Source organism: Pezoporus flaviventris, unplaced genomic scaffold (genome assembly GCF_033815535.1).
Source record: "Pezoporus flaviventris isolate CSIRO_AGI_PZ_B2104156 unplaced genomic scaffold, CSIRO_AGI_Pfla_v1 ptg000001l, whole genome shotgun sequence".
NCBI classification, from domain to species: Eukaryota; Metazoa; Chordata; class Aves; order Psittaciformes; family Psittacidae; genus Pezoporus; species Pezoporus flaviventris.
In genome coordinates, this window is record NW_026892549.1 from 37,444,827 (window position 1) to 37,468,900 (window position 24,074).

A 24,074-nucleotide genomic window follows, 5' to 3' on the forward strand; every position below is an offset into this window, starting at 1 on the left:
CATACCTCTTAATGCTCTGTCACATATACTAAACCTTGGTTTATTTGGTATGTGGTGGAGGAGGCTATTTCCTCTTAAAAATATACCTACAAAATGGAATAAGGGCTGCATCTTTTAATAGTGAAGATGATGTAAAAACTGCTCCAGCACCCCATTCCCCATGTGTCTTTCTACGGTTTTACAGTCACCATTTTCCTATTAAACCCCCCAACAAACCAACAATAAAAAACCCCAAAACAGGACTCCCTCCCCCCCCCCCCGAAGAAGGGGAATTGGCTGCCTGTACCCAGTAAGCAGCATGACTATCTGCATCCCATACAGACAGTAAACAAATGCAACAGAAAGGAAGAATGACAATCGCCGGTTGCTTCCAGCCTTGGTGTAAAGCTTGGATACGGCACTATCCCCGCTCAGCTCCAGGGGCAGGGGGGCCTCACGTGGCGCTGGCGCAGGGCCTCAGCTGTTCCTCGCTGGTGACTGAAAGGCGGATCCATCTTATCCCCGCAGACTGAAGCCCCTTCCCACAGCACGCCCCTCTCCCAATGCCGCCTGTCTGTAACCCCGCTGCTATCTACCCTACGCTAGATGCCTGCTCTTTCCCGTCACTCCCGCTGCTCCCGTTTGGCCAGGTCTTGCTGAAGCAGACAGGGGAAGCTTTATTCCTTCTGGAAAAAGCGATCTGCAAGAGGCAGGTTTTCGCGGGGAGTCTCCGGCGCTCCCCTGCGCCGCGCTGTCTGCCAGGCCGCAGCGCGGGTGCCGCAGCCGCCGGGCCGGTTGCTAGGCAACCTCCCACCACCACCACCCCCGCTCCTCTCGGCGCTGCTCCGTGCCGGCCGACTGCGCCGCCATTGCGGAGCTGCGTCGCTTCACAAGGCAGCAGCTCCCCGTCCGTCTCCCCCTCCGGCTTTTCGCTCGGTGTTGTCGCTTCGAGCGACATCGGACTGCCCGTCTCCCCTTGCTGCACCGGTGCGGCAAGGGGAGGTGCCGAGGCCCTGGGCGGTAGTCCCCTGCCGCACCTGAGTGAGCGGGGGAGGTGGCGCCTCAGGTGGGCTCGGCTCGGCACCGCGGCCGGCTCATCGCCTTGCCTTCCCCCTCGGCTTTCCGCAGCCCCCATGCTGGGTGCTTGTTGGCTCTGAGAGGTTAAAAGGAGCCCGTGGAACTGGTTTGGGGTTGGAGGGGTCCTTGACCATTTGTCCTTGACTTGAGGGGAGTTCGGGCTCTCCTTGGCTGTCAGAGCCCGACCTGGTCTTACATAAGCGATAAGTGAAAAAAAAAGTACTTTTGTTCATAGGTTGTGTTTGCAGTAGAGGACAGTAAGAGCCTATAAATGTGGAAGTGCACAGTGTTTTCCACAATCACTTGTCAGTAGGGTCAGAATCGTGATTTATGTTCTTCATCTGAAATTGCTAGGCAGTTGTTAGGGGGACATTAACATCTCTATACCTGGTGTCTTTAATCGAAAAATATATAAATTATATATGATTGAATTTGCTGTAGCTGTGCTGTGATTAAGATTAATGGAGATTTCATTCTAAGGATCCTTATATAATGCCCATACTGGGAATGTTAAACTCAGGGTTCTGGTTTGTCAGGAAAGAAATCACAGCATGTTTTATTAACAGCATAAGTAGTCAGCACATTCTCCTATTCAGGCATCTGGAAATATCTAGCTCATCCCATACATATGGCACTTCTGTTATCATTGCATCTTTGAATTGTATAGTCACTCTCCCCACACAAACACACTAAAAATGGGTACATCTGAGCCTGACACTCACTTACACAGGAATGTACTTGTGGGGATACATTTCTTACAATGGATATTAGGGCAAAGATTGATTTGATGAAAAGCCCACCTCGGCTAGATGGCTGAAAGGCCTTAATCACTTAACCAACTTCATTAGGGATTTACTGAATGCTCTTCTCATATTACTTTGTCTCTCACATTGCTGTTTGCTTTGGAGACAGTATATTTCTCATTTTGGAAAGGGAAACTTGAACTGTTGTTTTAAATTTTGCTCAGGTGTGAATTGCCCTTTGTTTTTCCCTCTGGTCATGGAGAACAGGAGGAGCTCATCAGTCTGGCAGAAAGCTTATTTCACTGTATACAAAAAAAGTCAAGAATGGTACTATCCTAAGGTGAGAAAAAACAAACTGTCTCCTGCTAGAAAGAAGAATTTAAGGGCCTCTCATTGGAAAAAACAGCATTTTTGTCCACTCGCTGGCATTTGATTGAAAATCAGCAATTGTTCAAACACCATTTCTGATGAAAGAGGAAAACAGAGAATGCAACTATAACCAAATGCAAGTCATTCCCAGTTACTGGATAATGATAAGTAAATATAATGATCAACTGATTTTTACCAATGTATTTTTCATACTTCCTTGGAGTACATCTTACCATAGCTGTGTGGGCAGTACCCTGAAATAAGTTCTAAAGAGAGTGATAAAATTTATCTGAGGGAACCCCCAAACTTCCCCAGCAGACGTCTTTGTATGTCTGTTTTCATGTTCAGTGATCCTTGCCACACATTTTGCATAAAATGCTGTCATGATGTTGATGTTGAAAGGCAGAGTGTGATCCTGGTCACCTCCTGATCTTGGAAGAACAGTCCTGAGGCTGCTGAAACTGAATGCTAGCTCAGTTTGATCTCCAGATTTGCTAGTGTTTGGGCATTTTAATAAACATTTTTGCTTTGTCATCCTACCTGTACTGAGTTCTACACCAGGTACTGGACGTGGACTACACAGTTGTTAGAGCCTCGTTCAGCCCAGCATTCCAGCCACCAAAGATCTGTTTAGTCATACTCTGGTGCTTTAAGCCTTATTGAGCTTTGCACTTAGGAGAAGCACTAAAATTTGGAAGACACTGCAAGTAGTCAGCTAATCCTTTGCTCTCTAAAAGTAAGGGACATATTAAGCCTCTTAATTTCTGTAGTGTGATGAATCAGCTCTTTCATCTACCGAAAATCCAGCCACTTGAACTTTTCAGGCAGACCAGTGAGCTGTTGCAGAAGTGCTCAAGCCAGCATAGTGGGAAATGACCAAGATAAGAGTGGTGGAGAATGGGGCTGTCCCTTCTGACAGCACCATCACATATTGGCTTAAGATTTTCAGAAACTGCATTTTCAGGGGTGACTTGCTAGTTATACATCCATTTAAAATGTTAGAAAATGTGTAGGAAGCTGCATTTTTATAGAGCTCTTCTAAGAGCCCTTTGGAAAAAACTTGTATAGAAAACACCTACTGCTCAAATCTTTCAGCACATAGATACTGTATGAAGAGCCCTCTGTCAGAGCTGACTACTGAATATACAATCCAGAGTAGTATGAAACACACAGACCTCAAGCATGAGAAAACTGTGGTTTATGTGCTGTCTACTAATTTCAGCAGTGGAGCAGTGAGACCATAAATACTACACCGACTGTAAACCTTCTACCTTCAGACAGGGCAGTCGCATGTTACACAATCTTTCATGCAGTACCATGAAGTGCCAACACATCCAGGAGGGCTATTGCTGTTTCACACAAACAGGGCTTTTTCCACATGTATTTTACCTGTGTGTAGGACTAGCAGTGATGCGAGTTGTAAGAGAATGGGCTATGAAATAGCTTTTCTAAACTTGGTCATTTTAATTTCTTTTTGTCAGGATAGGGGAAAAGGAAAGTACTGTGAGGAGAGAGATGAGTAAAGAGAAACTGGGGGCAGATCTGTCCTGTTCCACTTCCACTGTTCCTCTTCCTTAGGCACTCTTGTCCCTGGGGACTTTTCTGCATATGATGTCACATTTTTCTGTCCTGCACCCCAGTGAGTCTTCAAGAACTTTCTCAGCCAACAGTGACTGAAATCCAACCCCCTTTGTTTTATGATTCTCTGGTATATAAACAATAAGCTCTTGCTCCGTAGAGGCCTGGGGAGAAACATAACAGATGGAGCAGAACAAAACAATGAGAAACTTAGACTTGTTAAGTCTAACCCTAAAACAGTGAGGGTCTGTTACAAGTTTCTTGATTCTCATCCTGATTAGTTTTGCTACAAATCTCACACTCATCACTGATCTTTCTTTTTACAAAGCCCAGCCTTTCTTATAGCCCTTGAATGATTGCAGTGTAATTATTCTGTTCATTCTCTGTTTTTACTGGTAAGAGGTTTTCCTAAAAATCCCTCTTGCTGCAGTTTAACCCACAACCTGTTTGCGTAAATGCCGAATAAACAAAAACCAATTCCTCCTCTTCCTTGGAGGAGCTTTCTAAACATGTCTTCCATCAGTCATTTCAGTGTAAAGACAGAAAGCACTCAAATCCCACAATTCCATGGATGTTTTCTCCCAAGTTATGTTTATATTGCCATAGTCTGAATTCTTTCAGGTGGCCCCCATATTTTTTGAAATGTAGTACTCAAGTTCGATGCACTGCTTCAGCTAGAGGAGTGGAAGATCATTCCACAAGTGTATAAATCCAAATACTTTTTGGCTTTTTGCAAAACTGACAGTTTTAATTCACTTGATTTGTGATGTGGCACGTGCTATAGATCTTTTCCTACAGAGCTATTAGTGGGGTTTTTTGCCTTGTCCTGTAATTTTTCAGTTAGCTATTTTTGCCTCTATATAAAATGTAGGGCTGTAGGATTTGTGTTTCTTGGATTGCATTATTTTTTGAGACCATTTGTCAGGACATTTTAAATTCTAATACTGCCCTCCTGTTTACCTGTAGCCCGCCCCGTTTCATGTCATCTGCAAAGATAGCAAACATGTTTTTCAGTCATCTGAATGACCATGAATAATTTAGTAGTACAGTAAGTGTTTTAAGTGGCATGGGGAGAAGGGGCGATACGTATTTCTTTGGATTCAGTATATTTGATTGAATCTATGCTATTTTAAACATCAGATGTATAATATTTAGGAGAAGAAAAAGCTCCTTTTTCTCTCTTCTACCCTTTTTGCTCTTTAAATTAAAAAAATACTAATTAATTTTAGAGCATAAACCAGAATTTTTCAAGATTAAAGTTTTTGGAGTAGTATTAATGTATTTTTCAAGCTACAGCAAATACCACAGTAACTTACACTTGGGTCCAAGTTGCCCATCGTAATTATAATTTTGGGACGGATCTCATTTAAAATGTAATTAATTGTTTCAGCAAAGAAAAGGAGAGATATGCCAATGTAATTTGCTCCTATCAGAAAGTTGGGAGGCATTGTCAAAGAACAAGCAAGCTATTATAGAGAAAGAACTAGATGAGCTTGATGACTGGTGTTACTGGAACGAGATGAAATTCAGAGCCATAAATGAAAAGTCATGCACTTAGGGACAATTTAATACAGTACAGGCACACACAGCTGGAGAGTGAAAGGATCACAGAACCACAGAATGACGGCAAGTTGCCACTTGTGCGTTTTAGTGCTCTCCTTTAACATTGAACAAAGACAGTTAATTCTTACAGATTTCTGAGGAGAAGCTGGTAATCTGTTTTCCTTCTGATTTTATTAATCAGGAGCGCCTGTAGATGAAGGGCTCGTAGACAGCCAGGAAAAGACTCACAAGTTTTTCTCAGCTCTGTCCTGTCAAAAATCATTCACCCTCATGCAATTTCTTTACATATGACACTGCACACTTCAACTGTACCCTTTATATGGGCCATGAGTGTTTTGCCAAATAATTAAAAGACAAAGTCCACTTCAAGCTTTCATATGTGCCATAATAGTGGGAAGGTGGATACCACTGATGATACATAAAATGTATTCATGGGTATAGGTGAGAAGCTAGACAACAGTCAGAAGTTACCTGCTACCAGAATTCTTAAAAATTCTTATTATTGTGAAAACTTTCCATATTTAGGTAAATTGTGACCATGTTTGATCAGTAGTTTTTAATAGGTTATGTTGGATTGGTTTCTGATTGCAATTTACTATTTGATTTGATCTCCTGTCTCTTCTGATTTTATCTGCTACATTTACTATAGCTATGTATCATCTATTTATTTTAAGAATTATTACTAGCTTCTCTAGGTGTACTATAGTGATCTCCTCTTTAGAAGTATATATATTTCTCTTTTTAGACTGCAAAGATCATATTGAATTTCCTGTCTATGCTGTCTTTCTAGAATACGTGTTCTTTTCAACTTACAGCCTTGTAAGACTGTAGACCCAAGCATCTAAGGCAATGGGACACAATGTTCCACTGGCTGTTTCCTTTTCGTCTCTACTTTGCACTGTCCTTCCTAACACTATGAATGTGAATTATAAAGCACTGTTGGAAATCAGTTTGGGATCTCAGATCATTTTAGACCTATGCAATAAGAAACAGATAATCAGACATTTTAACTTAATATACTATTAACAGCAGCATCAGGCTCCTTTTCCATATCGTGTGAATTAGCCCAGTTTTTCAGGTACTTGCTTTACTGTAACTTTAATAAGCAGCTGCATAAACACATATATATGTATTCACATGTATAAATAATATACTATTAACAGCAGCATCAGGCTCCTTTTCCATATCGTGTGAATTAGCCCAGTTTTTCAGGTACTTGTTTTACTGTAACTTTAATAAGCAGCTGCATAAACACATATATATGTATTCACATGTATAAATAATCAAAATACTTTTGTAGTTAGAAGCTCCTGTAAATCTGTCCTGTCTCATCATTTTCTTACTTTGAGACTGCAGAGCAGCTCCAAGTAAACCACAGTCCTAATTAGGCCCAGTCAGAAGTTTTCATCCAGAGCTATCTTACACCAACAAAAAAATATGTTACACAGAATTGTTTGCAAGATTTCTATTGATCTCATTGAATCATTTGTGAAATTAGAAAAACCTAGCAACTTTTCTAGGAAGACTTTTCTAGAAAGGCTTTTAAAATTATTTAAAAATACTGTGTAATGTTTAAATGGTTAAAACCCAAATCAGTGCTTTTAATGGTTAAATTTCTCATTCAACACATTTTTTCTTAGTTGTTGAAAATTTCAAAACCACTGTTTTGATGCAGACTGTTCATTCTCTCACCACTATTACCAAAGAAACAATTTATCAGTATTTGTCCCTCTCTTCCTTGTCTTTTTTTCAAAGCCACAGTGGCATTTCTTCAGCTACTGTGTTCTTTCCTTCTCCAACCTTTTTCACTTTGGAATGACCCTTTGCTTTTTATTACTCTCCACAGCTTCTTTAGTACCCTTCACAGCTGAAAGAAGGGAGATGGCAGAGGGACTGCTTGAACAGCTGAATCTATAGATTGGAATGTGTTGCTTGAAAAGTTTGAAAGCGATTGGGTATATGTGAGAGAAGGAGAGAAGAGCAGAATGCCAATGGTGGGGAAGGAGGCTGAAAAGCTTCATTAGTGCAGCAGGAGAAAAAGCCTGAAAATCAATAAGCATAGAAAATACGGAGAAAGCAGGAGAGTGGAAGGAAGTAGGATGGCATTTCAGTGCAGTGATCCCCAAAGGTTATGTCTTATTGATTCACCACAAAGGAGGGGCTTACAGCACTCGTGATCATCTAGTCTTGCTCCCTGCTACTGTGGGTGACTTCTGTACAGGAATTCACCACTGCAGTGAACACTCCAGACCACCATCCTTCCCGCTCATTGCTAGCTTTCCCAAATTTGGGAAGAATACACATCAAGTATATTGTATAAATTTATTATAGAAAACTGATACAAAATTTGATTTTAAATAACCCAGACTGTTGATAAACCAGTCTCAGCAACTGTTCTGGTGTACACTGCCTGTGCAACCTCCATTTTTCTACTTCTCTTACTTTGCTATCCCTCCTACTTTATTTCTGTGTGACCTTTGCAGTTTTAACAGCTATGGTCTCATCAGCAGTAGTTGCTATATATTCAAAACAATCTTTGAGAATCCTGAGACCTGGCTGGTTATATAAAATCGTGTATTTTAGTCCCAGAGTCTCAGTTTAAGTAAGTGTTTCAGCATGCAAAAATTCTTTACCGGCAAGAATTTATGGATTAGTACCATCTAGTGTCAGTAAGAGTTACAGCACTTAGTAGATTCTCACAGGAAATGCCAGTTTTGACTTCAATAACCAGGATCCTTCAGCAGGAAGTTAGGTGTGGTCTGTAGAAGAGAATTTAGGAAAAAAAAAAAAAAAAAAAAAGGAAAAGACATGATGGAATTTTAGCTGCAGCCTTCCTTGGTGCCATTCCAAACCCACATAAGTGCAAGATTCTTCACTGGTAATGAATTTTTAATTGTTTCCTGCAATATTAAAACAGGATTATGCCTTTTTTTCTCCCCCTCCTCTAGTTAACAATAAAATGTAACAAGATTCTACTGCAGGACCACTTTCAGGTTGCTAATTAACCCTTTGCTGCTCCTAGTCAGTGCAGCTTCCAGCAGCAGTTTGTTACAGACCGTCCATGGCGGAATGCACCAGGTGCATTTGCCTGCAATGGAAGAGCGTGTTCATAGGGAGACCTGCAGGAGTTGGGATGCATGTGGGTGTCTGTGTAGGTATAAATGACTATGTGCATAGGGTGGGAAAGGAGGAGAAAGCATTGTGTTGCTGTTTATTTAGCATGCCTCAGAAATATGCATTTGTTGCAGCTGTGCTGGAGTATGTGTATTTAGCAGACAGTAAAACAGGATCATGCCGATTATATTTAACTATTGTATCATTTTAATTTGATAATTGTTTCTGGGCATATTTTCTTACTCGGAAGTTGTTACTTTTTTATTGCATTTGTTGAATTTTTAATGTGCTTACTTGAGAAGAAAATTCTTGGGCTATGTCTGAGATCCCATTTATTATTTCAGATCAAAGTATTTATATCAGGAATATTTTCCACCTTTTTTTTTTTTTTTAACTGGACACATTTAGAAGAGATCTTTCTGTTCTTGTTTGTTGAAATTGTGAAGAACATATATATATATAACTGTATATAGATTCAGATGTAAAAGACCTAAGTGCAGTATGTAACGATTTAAAGAGCATTTTTGTTTAATTCAGCAATTCTTCCAGTGCACAATGTGTTGCCAGGCAGGAGATCTGAATGCAGGTGCTTATACCTGAATCTTGTTTCCTGAGCTGGCAGCTCTGCAAAGGCTGCATATTTGTACCTGAAGAGAAGGAGCATCTCACATTGCTTTCAACTGATCTGTCTGGCCTTACATGGCAGTAGTGGGTTCTAGGAGTCATTTCTGGCCCTGTAGCTAGAGGGAGGATTAATCCAAGGTGCAGCTTTCAGGGCTATAAGGAGGTGAATTGTCTGGAGTCTCACGTCTCAACACCAAACTAGAAACATTTCAGAACTGTTGATTCCTCACACTGAATGTGGTGGAAAAGATCTCCTACTTTATTCCCTGGAACAGATACATTATCATTGATAAAGGCAAGATGTTACTGTACTGTACGTGACTTTTTTTTTAATACAGTCTGTACAGTTGTCGATCTATCATCACAAGCACTAAGTAAATTTTAAACTAAATGTTTTAAGAATTGGTACCTTCAAGACAACTCTGAGACCATTTTCAAAGGAAAATGGTTTGTCTTGAATAAAACAAAAAAAAAATCCTTTTCATTGCAGCCTCCTCTTGGATAATAATTACTGAATAACAAGATGTCCTACAGAAAATTCTGTGAAGGTATATTGTAGCTATTTGTGTTGCTCTGATTTCTTTCTTTGTTTTTTATATTTTTAGCACTTTTTTATGAGAGAGGCTAAACAGTAATTAAGAGGTGCAGGATGAAAAGATGGCACAATCAGTGCTGGTACCACCAGGACCTGACAGCTTCCGCTATTTCACAAGAGAATCACTTGCAGCTATTGAGCAGCGTGTCAATGAAGAAAAAGCTAAGAAATCTAAACAAGAACGCAAAGATGATGATGATGAAGATGGCCCAAAGCCAAATAGCGACTTGGAGGCAGGAAAGACACTGCCATTTATCTATGGCGACATACCTCCAGGAATGGTGTCTGAGCCCTTGGAAGACCTGGACCCATATTATATCAATAAAAAAGTGAGTGTGTTGTATATTTCTACCAGACTTTAAAAATACTAAAATACAAGGAACCCTCTCACAGATATAGTATTTCCAGTATTTTGGACCCATTTTTTACATATAATACATTCCCCCAGCAGCTGCTTTCATTGGCAGAAATCTCCATTGTAAGAACAGAAGTTAGTAATTAAAGTTACTAACTGATCTGTGGGTAGACATGCATTTAGGTTTATTTTATTATACTTGGCATTTTATTAAAGCTTTTAACTTTCAGTATTTTACACGCAAGAGAACTGAAGAAGTAGCAGAGGGGTTATCTTTAGAATTATTATTTTATTAACTGCCATACTACAGACTTGAAAGGAACAGATCTTCGCTATGAAGCCCATCTCAAAGGTCGCTAGACACCTCCCTAGCTTTCTCCACTGTTACATGGAAAGCCTAGGTTGCTTTCTCTTGTTGCTGGGAATAATAGGGAAGTAGATAAAGGCATTTCTCAGGATATGCTGAAGATCATTCTCTTCCATTTTATACTCTGCAGAGGTATGATATATATCTGACTTAGTCTGGGTGAAAAATTTTTCATATCCAGTTTAATATTATTCTATGACTGTTATAAAAGAGGAGGTGTTTAAAAGTTGGACATAAATAGGGAGGAGGTAGGAATTCCTCTTGGAGTGTTGTCAGAATGTTATGTAATTTTGAAATTATTTTATACAGTTTAAAAAAACCAAACCAACCACTTATTTTATTTTTGTTTAAAGTAACAGCAAAAATTGTTGTGACCAAGAATAAAAGTGCTGAACTTAAGACTTTTGACCAGATGGCCTTGGCTTTCCTCCAGAATTCCAGTCCCTCAGGTTTTGGCATCATATGTATCGCACCCTCACTATTCTGCCAGTAAAGAAGAAATTACTGATATTTTATTTATTTATCTGTCTTCATAAATTTTTTCTTGTGCTTTCTTTTCTTTCCTGAGCAAATTAAATGGCAAATTAAAAAACCAAAACAAAACCCAACAAACCAAACCAAAAAAAACCAAAAGAGCATGAAAGCAAAAAAATACTTTAAAGGAAAAGGATGAAAACCCCCAAGAATTGCTAGGAGTCAAACTTGAACTAAGTAATAATACAAATATTTGTGTACATATCCTGCAGGAATTAGGGCTATGCCTCATCACTATTATATTGAAACAATAACAATACAGGCATCCCATGATAAATGGGCAGCTTTAAAAAAATCAGTTATACCTTAAACGTCCATTGCAGAATTTCTGACACTCAATTCATGACATGGAGAATCATGAGTTAAATTTGAAAACAAGGTTTCCAATTACATACTGTGTTCTCTTCCCTTTTACTCAAGTGATTTACCCAGTTGAAGTCTGGATGTAAGGCAAATGGAATGTGGGTCAAAGTACTGATCCCTTTCCATCTTTCTTTCCGAGTTCTGTACAAATCCAAATTCAGTAGTAAAAATCTAAATTCAGTGCTGGGAATTCTAAAGTTAGCACATGTATTATCATGCTTTGAAAAATGGAAAGCAATTCTGAAATTGACTGTGGACATGAAGTAAAATCCTGCTGAATTGCATGTTCCTGACTGAGAAATGCTCAGCTGTTGTCTTGATCTTTTCCAAAAGCGTAGTGGTTTCTAGTAGGAGATACAAGACTATATCCAAATAGCCAAACTATATATGCATTGCAGTCATAATATTTATTTTTCTTGGTGTTTGAATATCTTTGAACATCCTTGTTTAGGTCAGCTCCATTTTAATTTTTTTATATGTCTTGATGAGTCAGCATTGCACAAGTGATGCTTCATCAGGTGTTTTGTCAGATTAAAAGGAACAGAAAACATATGGAAAACTCTGATTTGAGGGCATATTTACTTGAACTCCTGGAAGAATAGTAACAGAGTTGAAAAGCAATGGTAGCAAAGCGTACCTTACAGACCAATCCTTTCTCCTCTACAATAAAGGACATGGCATACAATAAAGTATGGCTTGAGAATCAACGAGTATCTTGCAAAGCAAATATATTTGTTTTTGAAGTGCTGAAATTTATTATTTCAGTCAGGGGGAGGCATTGTGTTTTCAGGATTTCAGCTGCTGTGTTTAGCATACCTGCTCAGAATGTAGAACGTATCTTTACAAATGCTGCCCTCTGGTTCCAGCTGAGGCAAATCATGGCTACTGGCTGTGCTCCAGGTTTGCATGGCTTATGTTCCCTTGGGCTTTTTAGGGCTGCCACAGTGCTAGCTAGATCCACTTACGTTCAGCGAGCATGAACTTTCACCCATGTGTAGAAAACAGAGATGACAGAAATAGATAGGAATTTCCACAAATGCATGGAAATCTAATTTTAAAACTTACTCATTGATAAATTTTTCTGATTTCCCAGCTCTAAAGAAAAATATTAAATCCAGTAATGCTATTTTAAACATTGGTAGTACTCACAACTTATTGCTGAAACTGAGGACGCTGAAAATATATGAACTGTTGAATTCTGTATTAGGTAAAAGTAAAGCATGGTATAAGAAAAATAGAATTGCAGGTATGAAATTCACAAGAAATAGCTGAAAAGAGAAGCAGTGTGTTAGAGTACAGCAGAAACTCAGTGCATTAGTGTTATTTTGAAAAACTGGTTATTGAACACTCAATTTGTTTATTTTCATGAGACCACTCTTGAAATTTAGATCACTGTAGTACTATTGTCTTAGTACTTTGATGTGATAATTAATGCTGGTTATTTGATTTGGGGAATGTTGAAGCTTTAATGGCTCTCATTGCAATTATAGTGATTTGGCTGGACTCTACAATGTGTGAACTGGACAAGGGGATTGTGATCCTGGGGGAGGTGCAAATGGAAGAAGAGTTTGAGCAAATATGATTAATGATGAAATTAAAATGATTCTGGGTTTGAACTTGTAACTTGTTTGTAACTTGATTATCTTTTAAATACTATTTTTCATTCTGTTTCTTTTTCCAGACCTTTATAGTATTGAATAAAGGGAAGGCAATATTCCGATTCAGTGCCACCTCTGCCCTGTACATGTTAACTCCTTTCAACCCTCTTAGAAAAATAGCTATTAAGATTTTGGTACATTCATATCCTTTTCAAGTGGTTAGTCTAAAACTTTAGTAAATGAGATGTTACTTAGTATTTAAATGATTCTCTGGCATGTGTCCCAGGATTAATATGATCTATAACGCTCTGTCCCTCTTCTCTCTATTATTTCTGTCTTCTGTTCTTTTTCTGATTCACTTTTTACATTTATTTTCATTGCTGGATCTTAATATAGTAATATCGGAAACCAGACAACCAGTCATGGTCCTATACATTTTTTTCTTGTGTCTTTTTTTCTTCCACCACCTGCTTTAGATTTTTTTTTCCCTCCTATTTTTCCTGTAATCATCACATCTTTTTTCATTTTCCCCATCCCCCATGTTTTTCATAAACTGCAGATACAGTGCTCAAAATATTTCCAGTTCTTAACTGACACTGTGTTAAAAATCAAATCTTTGATCCCAGGTTTCTGCTTGCACGAATATTTAGTGAAAATATGGTTTCATTATTCTTTTTCATTTTCTGATTCAGATCACAGTTGCAGAAGGATAGGTTGATAAAAGAGCTTAGGTTTCTTGTTTTATTATTATACATTCTCCATGCTATATGTATCTTATCTATTTTCTTCCTGGATCATTATTGCATTATGCACTTGTAATCCTGTAGATGTTTTAATTTCAGTCTTCAAGTAGGTCATGAGATTTCCATATTGCAGGTAGGTATTTGCAAAGCTAAATGATCATGATGACTTATCTATTATTTTGGGTTTTTTCAGTGTTTTGATAGCTGACTGTAGTAGGCATCCCACTGCTCTGATCCCAGATGCTGTTATGAGCAATCAGGACATTGACTTCAGCAAGTCTACTTACTTGAGGAACAAATGCAGATGTTTGCACAATTAGATTTTAGAAGTCTTAACATAAGCACACTGAAAGTAGTTTTGTGTGTAGCATTGCATATAGTGATCCTAAGATAATGTAGAATGAATAATGAAAGGATTTTTTTTCATTCTTGGTATGATGGAAGTCTGGTAATTGCAATGGTTGTGTTGAATGTTGTTATCTATGGCTAGCTTGAAAATAACTTCAGAATCAATCATGACACTACATAACCTATTTTGTATCTTGCTACAGGTGCTACTACATGCGATTATTTGTCAGTTATATGACACTCGTGAGCATGTTATAGAACATTATTACATGGAATAATGGAAAATCATGGGACTGAGATGGTGATGAAGAGCTAGATTGATTGAAGTCAGGATGTTAGAAAACATTTAAAATTGTGGGAAAATATATTCAAGTTATTTCTCCACTGATGAAAGAATAGTGAGGATTTGCAACTCTGACAGGACGTTAAATCAAGAGGATTTTGAAAGCCTATGAAAAGCCCAGGATTGTGAAACACTCTCATAAGATGTTACCTATTACGTTTTTAGAAATACCTTTCATTCTCTTCTGCTCTATTCATGTATGAATTACATAGTGAGAAGCTAGATTATGAGTAATGGATGTGAAATACATTTATTGAGCAGAAAACCTGAAGAATTGATGAACGTGAAGCCACGATTGTTTGACAGTTCAAAAGGCAGAGGTAGTTACTGTCTCTTGAAGTTTTTTCAGTTGATGTAGACATGCAAAGAGGGAAACCCCACAGTACTTCCCACCCCATTATACTCGGATTTCTATTTAGGAGCACCATGTGAACCTAGTTACAGAAGCTAAAGCTCTTCTCAAAATCGAGTATTGTCCTCTTTCTAGTTTTAGGTGATGGTGCCATCATGTGGTCATTTGGGGCATCATCCCTGTGGTTTTCATTTGGTGTTCGTTGCCATTTTCTACAAAGAACGTCATCAGTCCTGAGAGTGAAAGGTTTTAGATCCAGAACAGTTCTGTTAAAATCAATGAAATATTTATGGCTTGTACCTGTTTCGGAATGGTTGGCTTTTTTTGACTATGCCTTCCCCTCCAGTAACATTCATATTACAAAACCTATATAAAACAATATTTTTCTCCCAAAAATTTCCCTATGCTCTCTCCTACTATGTGATAACTAGCTTTCAAAATATGTACTATAGTAAGCAAAAATGTTGATACATGCCAAATTCTATGGTGAAACATAAAATTAGAAAGGTGAAGAAAATTTATTTTTCACTAGTTTGTATGCATGCAGTAGATCAGATTTGTCTAGATCATCCAAAACAAATTCTTTCTGTGTTATTCCTCTAAACTGGAAGCTGCTACTTCAAGCTTTCATGTTTTTATTCAGAATAAAAAAAAAACATCTAAGGTCTTAAGATTAAGGGCTGGGGGTTTTATATGTATTTCAGGGTTTTTTTTTTTAATTATGTGATTGTTCTCTTTTAGCTATAAAGCAGTGACTGTGAAATCTTTAACATATTTACAGCTTTTTTTTGAGTGTTACCAGAGCAGTGGAGGGATAAATAGCTCCCGATCCTGGAAATCTGCCAAAGCAGTGTTATTTGATACTCTTTTAATGAGATTTTCTGGCTTACATTCCTTAACTCTTTACCTACATTATTCAGCATGCTTATCATGTGCACTATTTTGACCAACTGTGTATTTATGACCATGAGTAACCCTCCAGACTGGACAAAGAATGTAGAGTAAGTTAAATGGATTTTCTTTGAATAATATTCAGTACTCTGAAATAAACTGCTGTAAATGATTTTGTATTAAGATGGCATCCACTGGCAGCAGCTACTTTGTTGGGATATCCTTTCAACAGCTATTCTGATGCTACTTTCTAATTTGTAGTATTAAATACATATATTTTACACCACTTGCCTCATTACAAGTTGTTCAGTGTCTATCCTCTGTTTGCAGTACTAGATGGGGAATGTAAGACGAGAAGCTAGTCTTCTGACCAAGCAAAAAATAGATTATAAATATTTTCCAAGGCATTTGATGTTATATCCATGCAAAAATGTGGAGAAATACACTCTTCCATCTCTCCTGGAATAACCATTGCAGATAAAAGGATTGTCTAATGGATGCCTGTGTTCACCATAGTGCAGCCTTCCTTCACCAAAGACAATCTAACAACGGAAAGCTTGTATGAAAAATAAGCTGTTAGAAAAGTGTTTAGGTGGTTGGCTGATCTTGCTATAGGAAGAGAAAAGGTCAAATATGCCAACAACTTGATGCTGATACACATTTGATGCATGTTTTGTGATAGTTCCAAGGCTGTAGTCCACAGTGTGAAACAGTTCTTCATGGTGCTTCATTTTTTGAAATAGCATATTATGCTTCTGCTTCTTCTTCATTCCTAACTGCTTTGGATGATATGTAACTGTTCAGTCTTTAGTGATCAAAAGTGAAATCACAGGAGGTTGGAGTCAGTGGAGGCATTCTCATTTTGAGTTCAGTATGAACGTGTATGTATTCAGGATGTCTAGCATATAGTAAATATTCATGAGTAAAGATAGCTAGCCTGAATATTTCTTCATATCATCATATTGTGCCATTTAGATATGCAACAGAAGTCCCCTGTTGAGCTAAGTTGTGCAGGAAAGAAAATTTTCAGAAATTTATCTGAAAAAAATTTGGAAAACTGGTTTCAGGTTGACTCAAATCTGAAAACCAGTTCAAGCAATTTTACCTGGATTCTTTGCTATTAAAAATATAAATTAAACACAATTTCAAGATGACCTAATTTAGAGATAGAAAATTGAAATTATTCAGAATGCCAGAATTAAGTAATTTTACATTTCAACTAGAGTTTTTTGTCAAAGTGAGTAGCTGAATTTTATTGGCAGTTGTAAATATTTCTGGTTATTCTGCACAGGATTTTGCATTTGAAAACACTTGTTTAATTCCAGTACCATACCTGTCTTGCTGAAGGTGAAGTACTTGGTACACCTACTCTGTAACCAAGTCAGTGAGGACTGATGACGGTGTATTCCCAGCTCATGGTACTAAGCAGTACTTCAGCATAAAAATAACATTGAAGAAATACCTTTGTAGTCTGGAAGCAACTTCTGAAATCCTAATTTCTGTAACCCATCTGTATATTTTAACATGGATTCAGACTGGACATACACATGGGGAACAATAAACAATTGGGAATTTTGCAGCTGGTTTTTTTGGTGTAGATTATAGAATGTGAACTTAAGCTATGGGTTGTCATTTAGTCTTTCAATAATCAATTCATTCCTCCTTCCTTATGGTACAAATTCTGCAGATGATTAAATTTGCTTGTAACTTCCATTAAATTCTTATGTCACTTAAAGAGAAGAAAATGAGAATAAAGCAACTTGAGAGCAAAATATGTAAAGTTAATGCCTGTGTTTCTATAAACTCTGTCTTGCATATTTTCCTCAGATACACTTTCACTGGAATTTATACCTTTGAATCACTTATTAAAATTCTTGCAAGGGGCTTCTGTCTAGAAGATTTTACATTTCTTCGAGACCCATGGAACTGGCTAGATTTCACTGTCATTACATTTGCGTAAGTCTTCTACCTTTTTTTTTTTGTAGAAAAAAATGTTCCTGCTAGCATGAAATTAGTGACTAAAAATTGCCTCATATTTTGTCAGCCAGAACATTTGGAGCCTGGACTTCCTGCGGTTTCAATATGTTTCTTCTACCTCTTTTACACATTTTAGTATTTCTAACTAACCATGTGCTGCAGAGGCCAGCATAGTGTGCCAGCCCATTAGGATTGTGAATGCCATCAGCCTGAACTGTTCATATCCTGTCTCCTTTCTGCATACCAGAATAAAAAGAATCCTTTTGACTTCCTGCTATAAGATGATGAAATTTCAAACGTCAAGTCAATTTGGCTAATTTTTATTAAATTAATTTAAATTTGTGGTCAGAAGCATATTTATAACACAGGCAAAATACAGTGAACGGTGAAGAGGTCTTTATCAAAGACCCAAGCAATTAGGATAAAATCTGCCTCAATTCTGAGTAACTGTGATTTAATCCTACAGGTATGTAACAGAATTTGTAAACCTAGGCAATGTTTCAGCTCTTCGAACTTTCAGAGTATTGAGAGCTTTGAAAACTATTTCTGTAATTCCAGGTAAGAAGTAGTTGGTGTAAGGTGTTAGGCCCCTCATATCTCCAACTGTTATTTGTGTGCTGTCATTGTGTTTGTGTGTGAACTCCCCTATTACAGATATGTGACAGAGTTTGTGGACCTGGGCAATGTCTCAGCGTTGAGAACATTCAGAGTTCTCCGAGCTTTGAAAACAATATCAGTCATTCCAGGTGAGAGCTAGGTTAAACACAGAGGCTGACTTTTGTTCTACAAAGGCTATACTCATGTTTTTAAAGCATAAGCCTTGTTTGCTACACATTTTTAACAAAATAAAAATGCAGGAATCAAGACATGTAATTTTACTTAAACTGATTCTTGCTTGTATTAGTGGTATTTTTCTATCTCTCAAAAAAAAAATCAGCCTTTGAGTTTAACAAATTTTTGCATGAGATATTTGCAGTAAACAGCCTATGTGATTTGCATCTGATGACATCAAGCTTTCCTGTACATGTTTTAAATGTCAATTTTAAGCTTTCATATTGATGCAAATTTTATCATTTATTGCAGGCACTTGATATAGCAACTTAATTCAGTTTTAAGTCATGTATGAAAAATTAAAGGATAGCATGGGCCATGCATGGGGTATTGTTTTAAAGATGTCTTTCTTCTCCAAACCATCACCCCTCTTATATTGTAAGATTATTGTTATATCATTCAAATATGCACTTACAATGTCTTTATAATGGGTTTACTAACGCAGAATATTTAAAAGGTTCATTTAAGAAAGGTTTGGGCAAGAAGCATCAGCAAAAGCAAATGATGCTTTTCTACATAGGGTTGAGATATAGCATGAATAAGAAAATCACTTATTTTGGCATAAACAATGTGTTTGGTATTATCTACTTTTTATTTCTGTACACTGTAAAATAAGCATAAACTTACAGCTTTTCATTCATCTTCACAAGTAGTAAGGCTTTTCATGAAAGTTATTGTATCACAAAATATTCAACTCAGTTGTCATTTTGCATGAAATCTTTATCTTGTCAGGAAATACCACATTATATACATTTTTTTTGGGGGGGGGGGTTGGTGTGGTGTGGGGTTTTTTTTGTTGTTTTTTGGTTGGTTGGTTGGTTTTTGTTTTGTTTTGTTTTGGTGTTTTGTATCTGTTTAATGCCATAATAAAATTCTTTTCTCTTTGCAGGCTTGAAGACAATCGTGGGCGCCCTAATTCAGTCTGTGAAGAAGCTCTCAGATGTTATGATCCTGACTGTATTTTGTCTGAGTGTATTTGCACTAATAGGTCTGCAGCTGTTCATGGGCAACTTGAGGAATAAATGCCTGCAGTGGCCTCCAGACAATTCTACTTTTGAAACAACTGTTATTTCCTACTTTAATAGTTCTATAGGTGAAAATGGCACGTTTATTAATATGACAATGACAACATTTAACTGGGATGAGTACATCGAAGACAAAAGTAAGAGTTAATTATATCACCTACTGCATTGATTTTCTGTAATTTTTTTTTAACAAACAAAAGCATCAATATCTTTTCATTGCATTTTAAATGGTGTAATCTGTCCAAAAGACATAAAAGTGCTTATTTTGTATAGCAAAGAAAAGAACAGTCATAACATAGTTTAACATACTTACAGTATTGTACTGGGTACCAAAATATCTTTTTACCTTTTACTGAATATGACTTTCAGAGTAAAAACACATTGCAGCACAAAGCAGAAATTTCTGTGCTAGCTTCGAGCCTCCTGATATAGTGTGACTGTCCTGATGTGGGATCTGAAATCATATAGCTACACTTGTGCAAGATAATATCCAATATCATAAATCCCCATTTGAACATCAGTTAGCTCATGAATCCTGCTATAGCATGTAAATGCAGCTGCATTGCTTCTTCTGGAACTTGGTCTTCACACCACAGTCCCATGCACAGCACAGACATGCCTTTATGAGAATACTAGTGATTTATCGCATGCTTCTTACTCTAGTAAAATAAGAACTATATTCCATATTATGTATCTTTTACATTGTTTCTTATCTGTGGAAAATCAAGAAATAATCATTTCCGTCTCCTATGTTACCTCATAATACAGTATTTTCACCATTTTAGGTAGTTCATGTCATTAATGTTTTAAAAGAAATTATTTTAAAATATAGATACTGAAAGTATCTATAGTAGATTGCTATTCTGTCATTCATAATGGTACATTGCTTCAGAATCTCCTATTTATTCAGTACTTCCTATTTATTTTACTGTAATTAGGGTTTTAACTTCATAATTAGGCATGATCTTAGTTTTTTTCTAAAGGCTGCATAAGTCTTGTAACTAACATCTGTACCACTGAAAGTTAGGGAACCTCAGTGTGACAGCTAAATGCTTTTGGATCCAAGTCTCATTGCCTTACAATCTTTTAATATACTTAGCATCTCAGCATACTTCTAGTATCATAGAAATGTCATCTTGGAAATTTTGGATGATAACATATTCTTAAAAATATCTGAAAACAGATTCCACTCCCTTTTAGCTGCTTCTGGTACTACAGCATACAAATAGAAAGAATTTTCTAAATATCTGACCTAAATTTTCCTGATTTCAGATTGAATATATTACTGCTTCTCCTGTGGATTTAGAAATAAGATAATCATAGACTGTATTAGTCTTTATAATACTTTAAAACCATTATCTTCTTTATTTCTGGTCTTTTCTAAATCAGGCAATCCTATTTTGTTTTGCATTTTCTCTACATCTTTTCGCCTTTTTTTTTTCCTCTTCTGGAATCTTTCCAATTTGTCTGGGATTTTGGGTAGTTTTTGTTATTGTCCATGTTTGTTTGGGTTTTTTAATTAGATTCTCAAATTGTACTTTACTCCTCTAGCAAAGGTACAAATTAGAAGTAATTACCTTATGTGCCATATATGAAACATTTCTATTAAAACATCTCAAAATTGCATAATTTTTGTATCAGCGCTGTATTGTTGATTCACAGCCAATTTGTGGTTTGTGACAGTCACTGCATCTTTTTGCACAGTAGTGGCTGTGGCCAGATCCTGTCTATTTTGCATTTACGTATTTTATTTTGCCTTGTCAGTTGTTGCATTTTCTTCTTGTCTCTGTTGAAATAAATCCAATTGCTTTTGGACCAGCCTGTCAGTTTGTAAAGGTCATTCTGAAATTCAGTCATCTTCTCTCCTAGCTTGATGTCTTCAGAATACTTGATGCATTTTTTTCTATTATTTCATGTCTTGAGTTGGTAGTGAAACTTGTTATGGAAACCGTGTATAGCACAGAGCCCTGGAGGACCTTCAGAAAGATGCCCTTATGAACTGACATTGAGCCACTGGCAACTGCCCTCCAAGAATCTTTTTTCAAGTATTTTGTGATGATTCCAGCCAGAACATATGTCCTTCATTTGCTTATGAAAGTGTACGACTTGTACGTGTGACTGTTGTCCTGTTATTAATTTGGCAGGAGACAGGAATAATTTTAATATATGGCATATTTTCTACAAACACATATTAGCTATTTTTATTACTTAATCATTATCATCTTTCTATTGAAAAATTCATTATTTAAATGTTTTCTAAAATAGTGGGCTAAGGGCTGAGTTGACTGGATGGTTTAGCTGGATCCTCTGCTTACCAGAGCAGGAACTGTGTCACATAAAAATATGAATTAGGCCTACAGACAATTTTTAAAATCCAGCTTGTAGCCTATCTGCATCTTTATGCTTTTTAAGTAGGGCTTAGATCTCTCACAGAGTTTGACTATATGAGTTCCAGAATGTCTGAGAATCCACTGTTTTCTTATCTGATACCCAAGAATGTATTGCAGATGCCTAAATTATGCACATAATATCTCTCTCTCTTTAAAATAAGCAGATTTTATGCTGTCTCTATGGTATACCGGTGGTGACAGAGTAGAAGCAGTCAATAGGAACTGGTTGCAATTCCCTGCTTGTCTCTTTAGCATTAGCCCTCAGTTAGTTCATGCCAGCTAAGCTAGTCTGTGCCAGCTGGCAGTGAATCTCAAGGAACCATCTGCTTCCTGGGAACAGCCAGAACATACCTAATTCTGGCAACGTTAGCTTAATATGCCACCTGACCCAAAAATCTCCACTAGAGATTCCCATTTTACCCCAAGAATCCCAAACTGGGAATTGGTGGCAAATTGGTTTTCCCTTTCTGCCTCAAAGCAGAACAAAGAAAAGAATATGCCAGAGGCTTTTAAGACTTCCATCTCTTTAAATCATATTTTACCTCATTTTAATAGTTAACCTATTAACAAAATATATGTAGGCACTTCAAGTACATTCCTCTGCTACAGAATTTTGTTTAGTAATTTTTTGTAATGTACAATAAAAGCTTGGTTTCTTCCTCAGCTGCTCAAATCAAGATTCAGGTAGCAATTTCTTGTGCATGTTGCATTATCTTTCCATGCTGAAAAAGTGTCAGTACTTTTTGAAGTAATATTTTGATATAATAGCAAGTAATTAATAGTTATAAATTAATAAAACTAAATGACATATATCAAAATGCATGAACAAAGGCAGGGTATCAACCTCATCTTTTGTCTTGTTTTCCTGATACTTGTTCACTCATTTGCTGACACACATAATTTGGTATTCTACCCATTGTATTTTAGTCATTTGGGTAAGTTACTGAGAATTAGCTGTACAACTACCTTGCTATTTTCTAAAGAAAGGCCAACTTCAAGATGCCGTAGGAAGTCATTTTCCTATCAAAACAGTATTTTCCATACTTTTTTCTTTCCTAATCATTATATATTGAGGTTAAACTGTTTTTTAGCTATGCTTAGTTCTTTATAGTGTTAAAGGTGTTAAAGTCTATATCATTGCTCAATTTTCATTATGTATAAATGATGTCTTTCTCATCACCTTTTTTTTTTTTTTTTGGTTTTGGTTTGGTTTGGTTTTTTTTGTTTTTTTTTTTTTTTCTTTTTAAAAACAGGTCATTTCTACTTCTTGGAAGGCCAAAATGATGCTTTGCTGTGTGGCAATAGCTCAGATGCAGGGTAAGAAAACCATCATCATTTTTTGTTATGCATCAAGAAAAAACAGCTACTTAGAATAGCTCAGGTGGTCAACTCTAGTATCAGCTGTACCAGAGAGTTGCTAATTACTGACATTTTGCAGTTGAAGCTAGACTGAGATACAGCTATCAACTATGTGGTTTGAGTTTACACTTTTGAAGCACTTTTGTCAGCATCTGCGGCTAATTTTGTAAAGGTAACCACATGAATGCTATGTGCATGAATGTTGCTGCCAGCTTGCTGGTATCTGTTTATCATGAGCCATGCTAGTTAACATTCTTTTATCCTAGTGGAGATGTGTTGATATGACAAATTGTGGGGAAGGGTAGACAACTATTAGTTATTTATTAAAGCATTGAAATGTCATTAGGAAATTGAATTAAAAATTGAAAAGCAATAAGATATGTAGTTTTCTTTTAGATATTTAGAATAAAATTTTACTTGTTCATAATTTCATTACCAAATGGTACTCCTGAACAATTTTGTGATTTACTATAGCATATCGTAATTTAGAGTAGTTGTTAAAAATAGCATTTCCTCTTCTTTTGTAGTCAATGTCCAGAAGGATATATATGTGTGAAAGCTGGTAGAAACCCCAACTATGGCTACACAAGTTTTGATACATTCAGTTGGGCATTCTTGTCACTGTTTCGATTGATGACTCAGGACTTTTGGGAGAATCTTTACCAGCTGGTGAGGACTTATTAAAATAAACAGCACCATCACCAATACCATTACTACATAGTACTTGTATAGTTATTTTCATTCACATGTCCCTAAGGCATTTAGGACAGAAATCATCTTTTATTTCATATATGTAAGCGGTCTAAAACAAAAGGGCTCTTGTTAATGATTTAGGTTCCCAAGAAATAGCAGCTATTTTGTTAAGGTGGTTAAGCATTATGTTTTCTTTTCGCAAATGAGTAAATGAACTTAAGTTGTTAAAGTTTATTAGCCGAACATGCTCTAAATAGATGCTA

At 36.9% G+C, this 24,074-nt stretch overlaps 1 protein-coding gene across 6 annotated transcripts in view; it reads left to right on the top strand.

Annotated features, from left to right (window-relative positions):
- Positions 1–24,074, top strand: part of LOC133268727 (sodium channel protein type 2 subunit alpha) — a 79,250-nt gene that overhangs the window by 11,597 nt on the left and 43,579 nt on the right. For 2 of the 6 annotated variants that reach the window (XM_061452290.1, XM_061452319.1), the window contains exons 2-9: positions 9,653–9,971; positions 12,943–13,060; positions 15,556–15,646; positions 17,364–17,492; positions 17,980–18,071; positions 19,234–19,506; positions 23,013–23,076; positions 23,646–23,787. In XM_061452290.1, the coding sequence (XP_061308274.1) occupies positions 9,705–9,971; positions 12,943–13,060; positions 15,556–15,646; positions 17,364–17,492; positions 17,980–18,071; positions 19,234–19,506; positions 23,013–23,076; positions 23,646–23,787 (1,176 nt within the window). In that variant the 5' untranslated portion in view covers positions 9,653–9,704. Of the gene's footprint in view, positions 1–7,796; positions 8,188–9,652; positions 9,972–12,942; positions 13,061–15,555; positions 15,647–17,363; positions 17,493–17,979; positions 18,072–18,167; positions 18,260–19,233; positions 19,507–23,012; positions 23,077–23,645; positions 23,788–24,074 lie in introns of those variants that run through there. The other 4 variants (XM_061452281.1, XM_061452308.1, XM_061452298.1 and 1 more) reach the window with 3 other exon arrangements.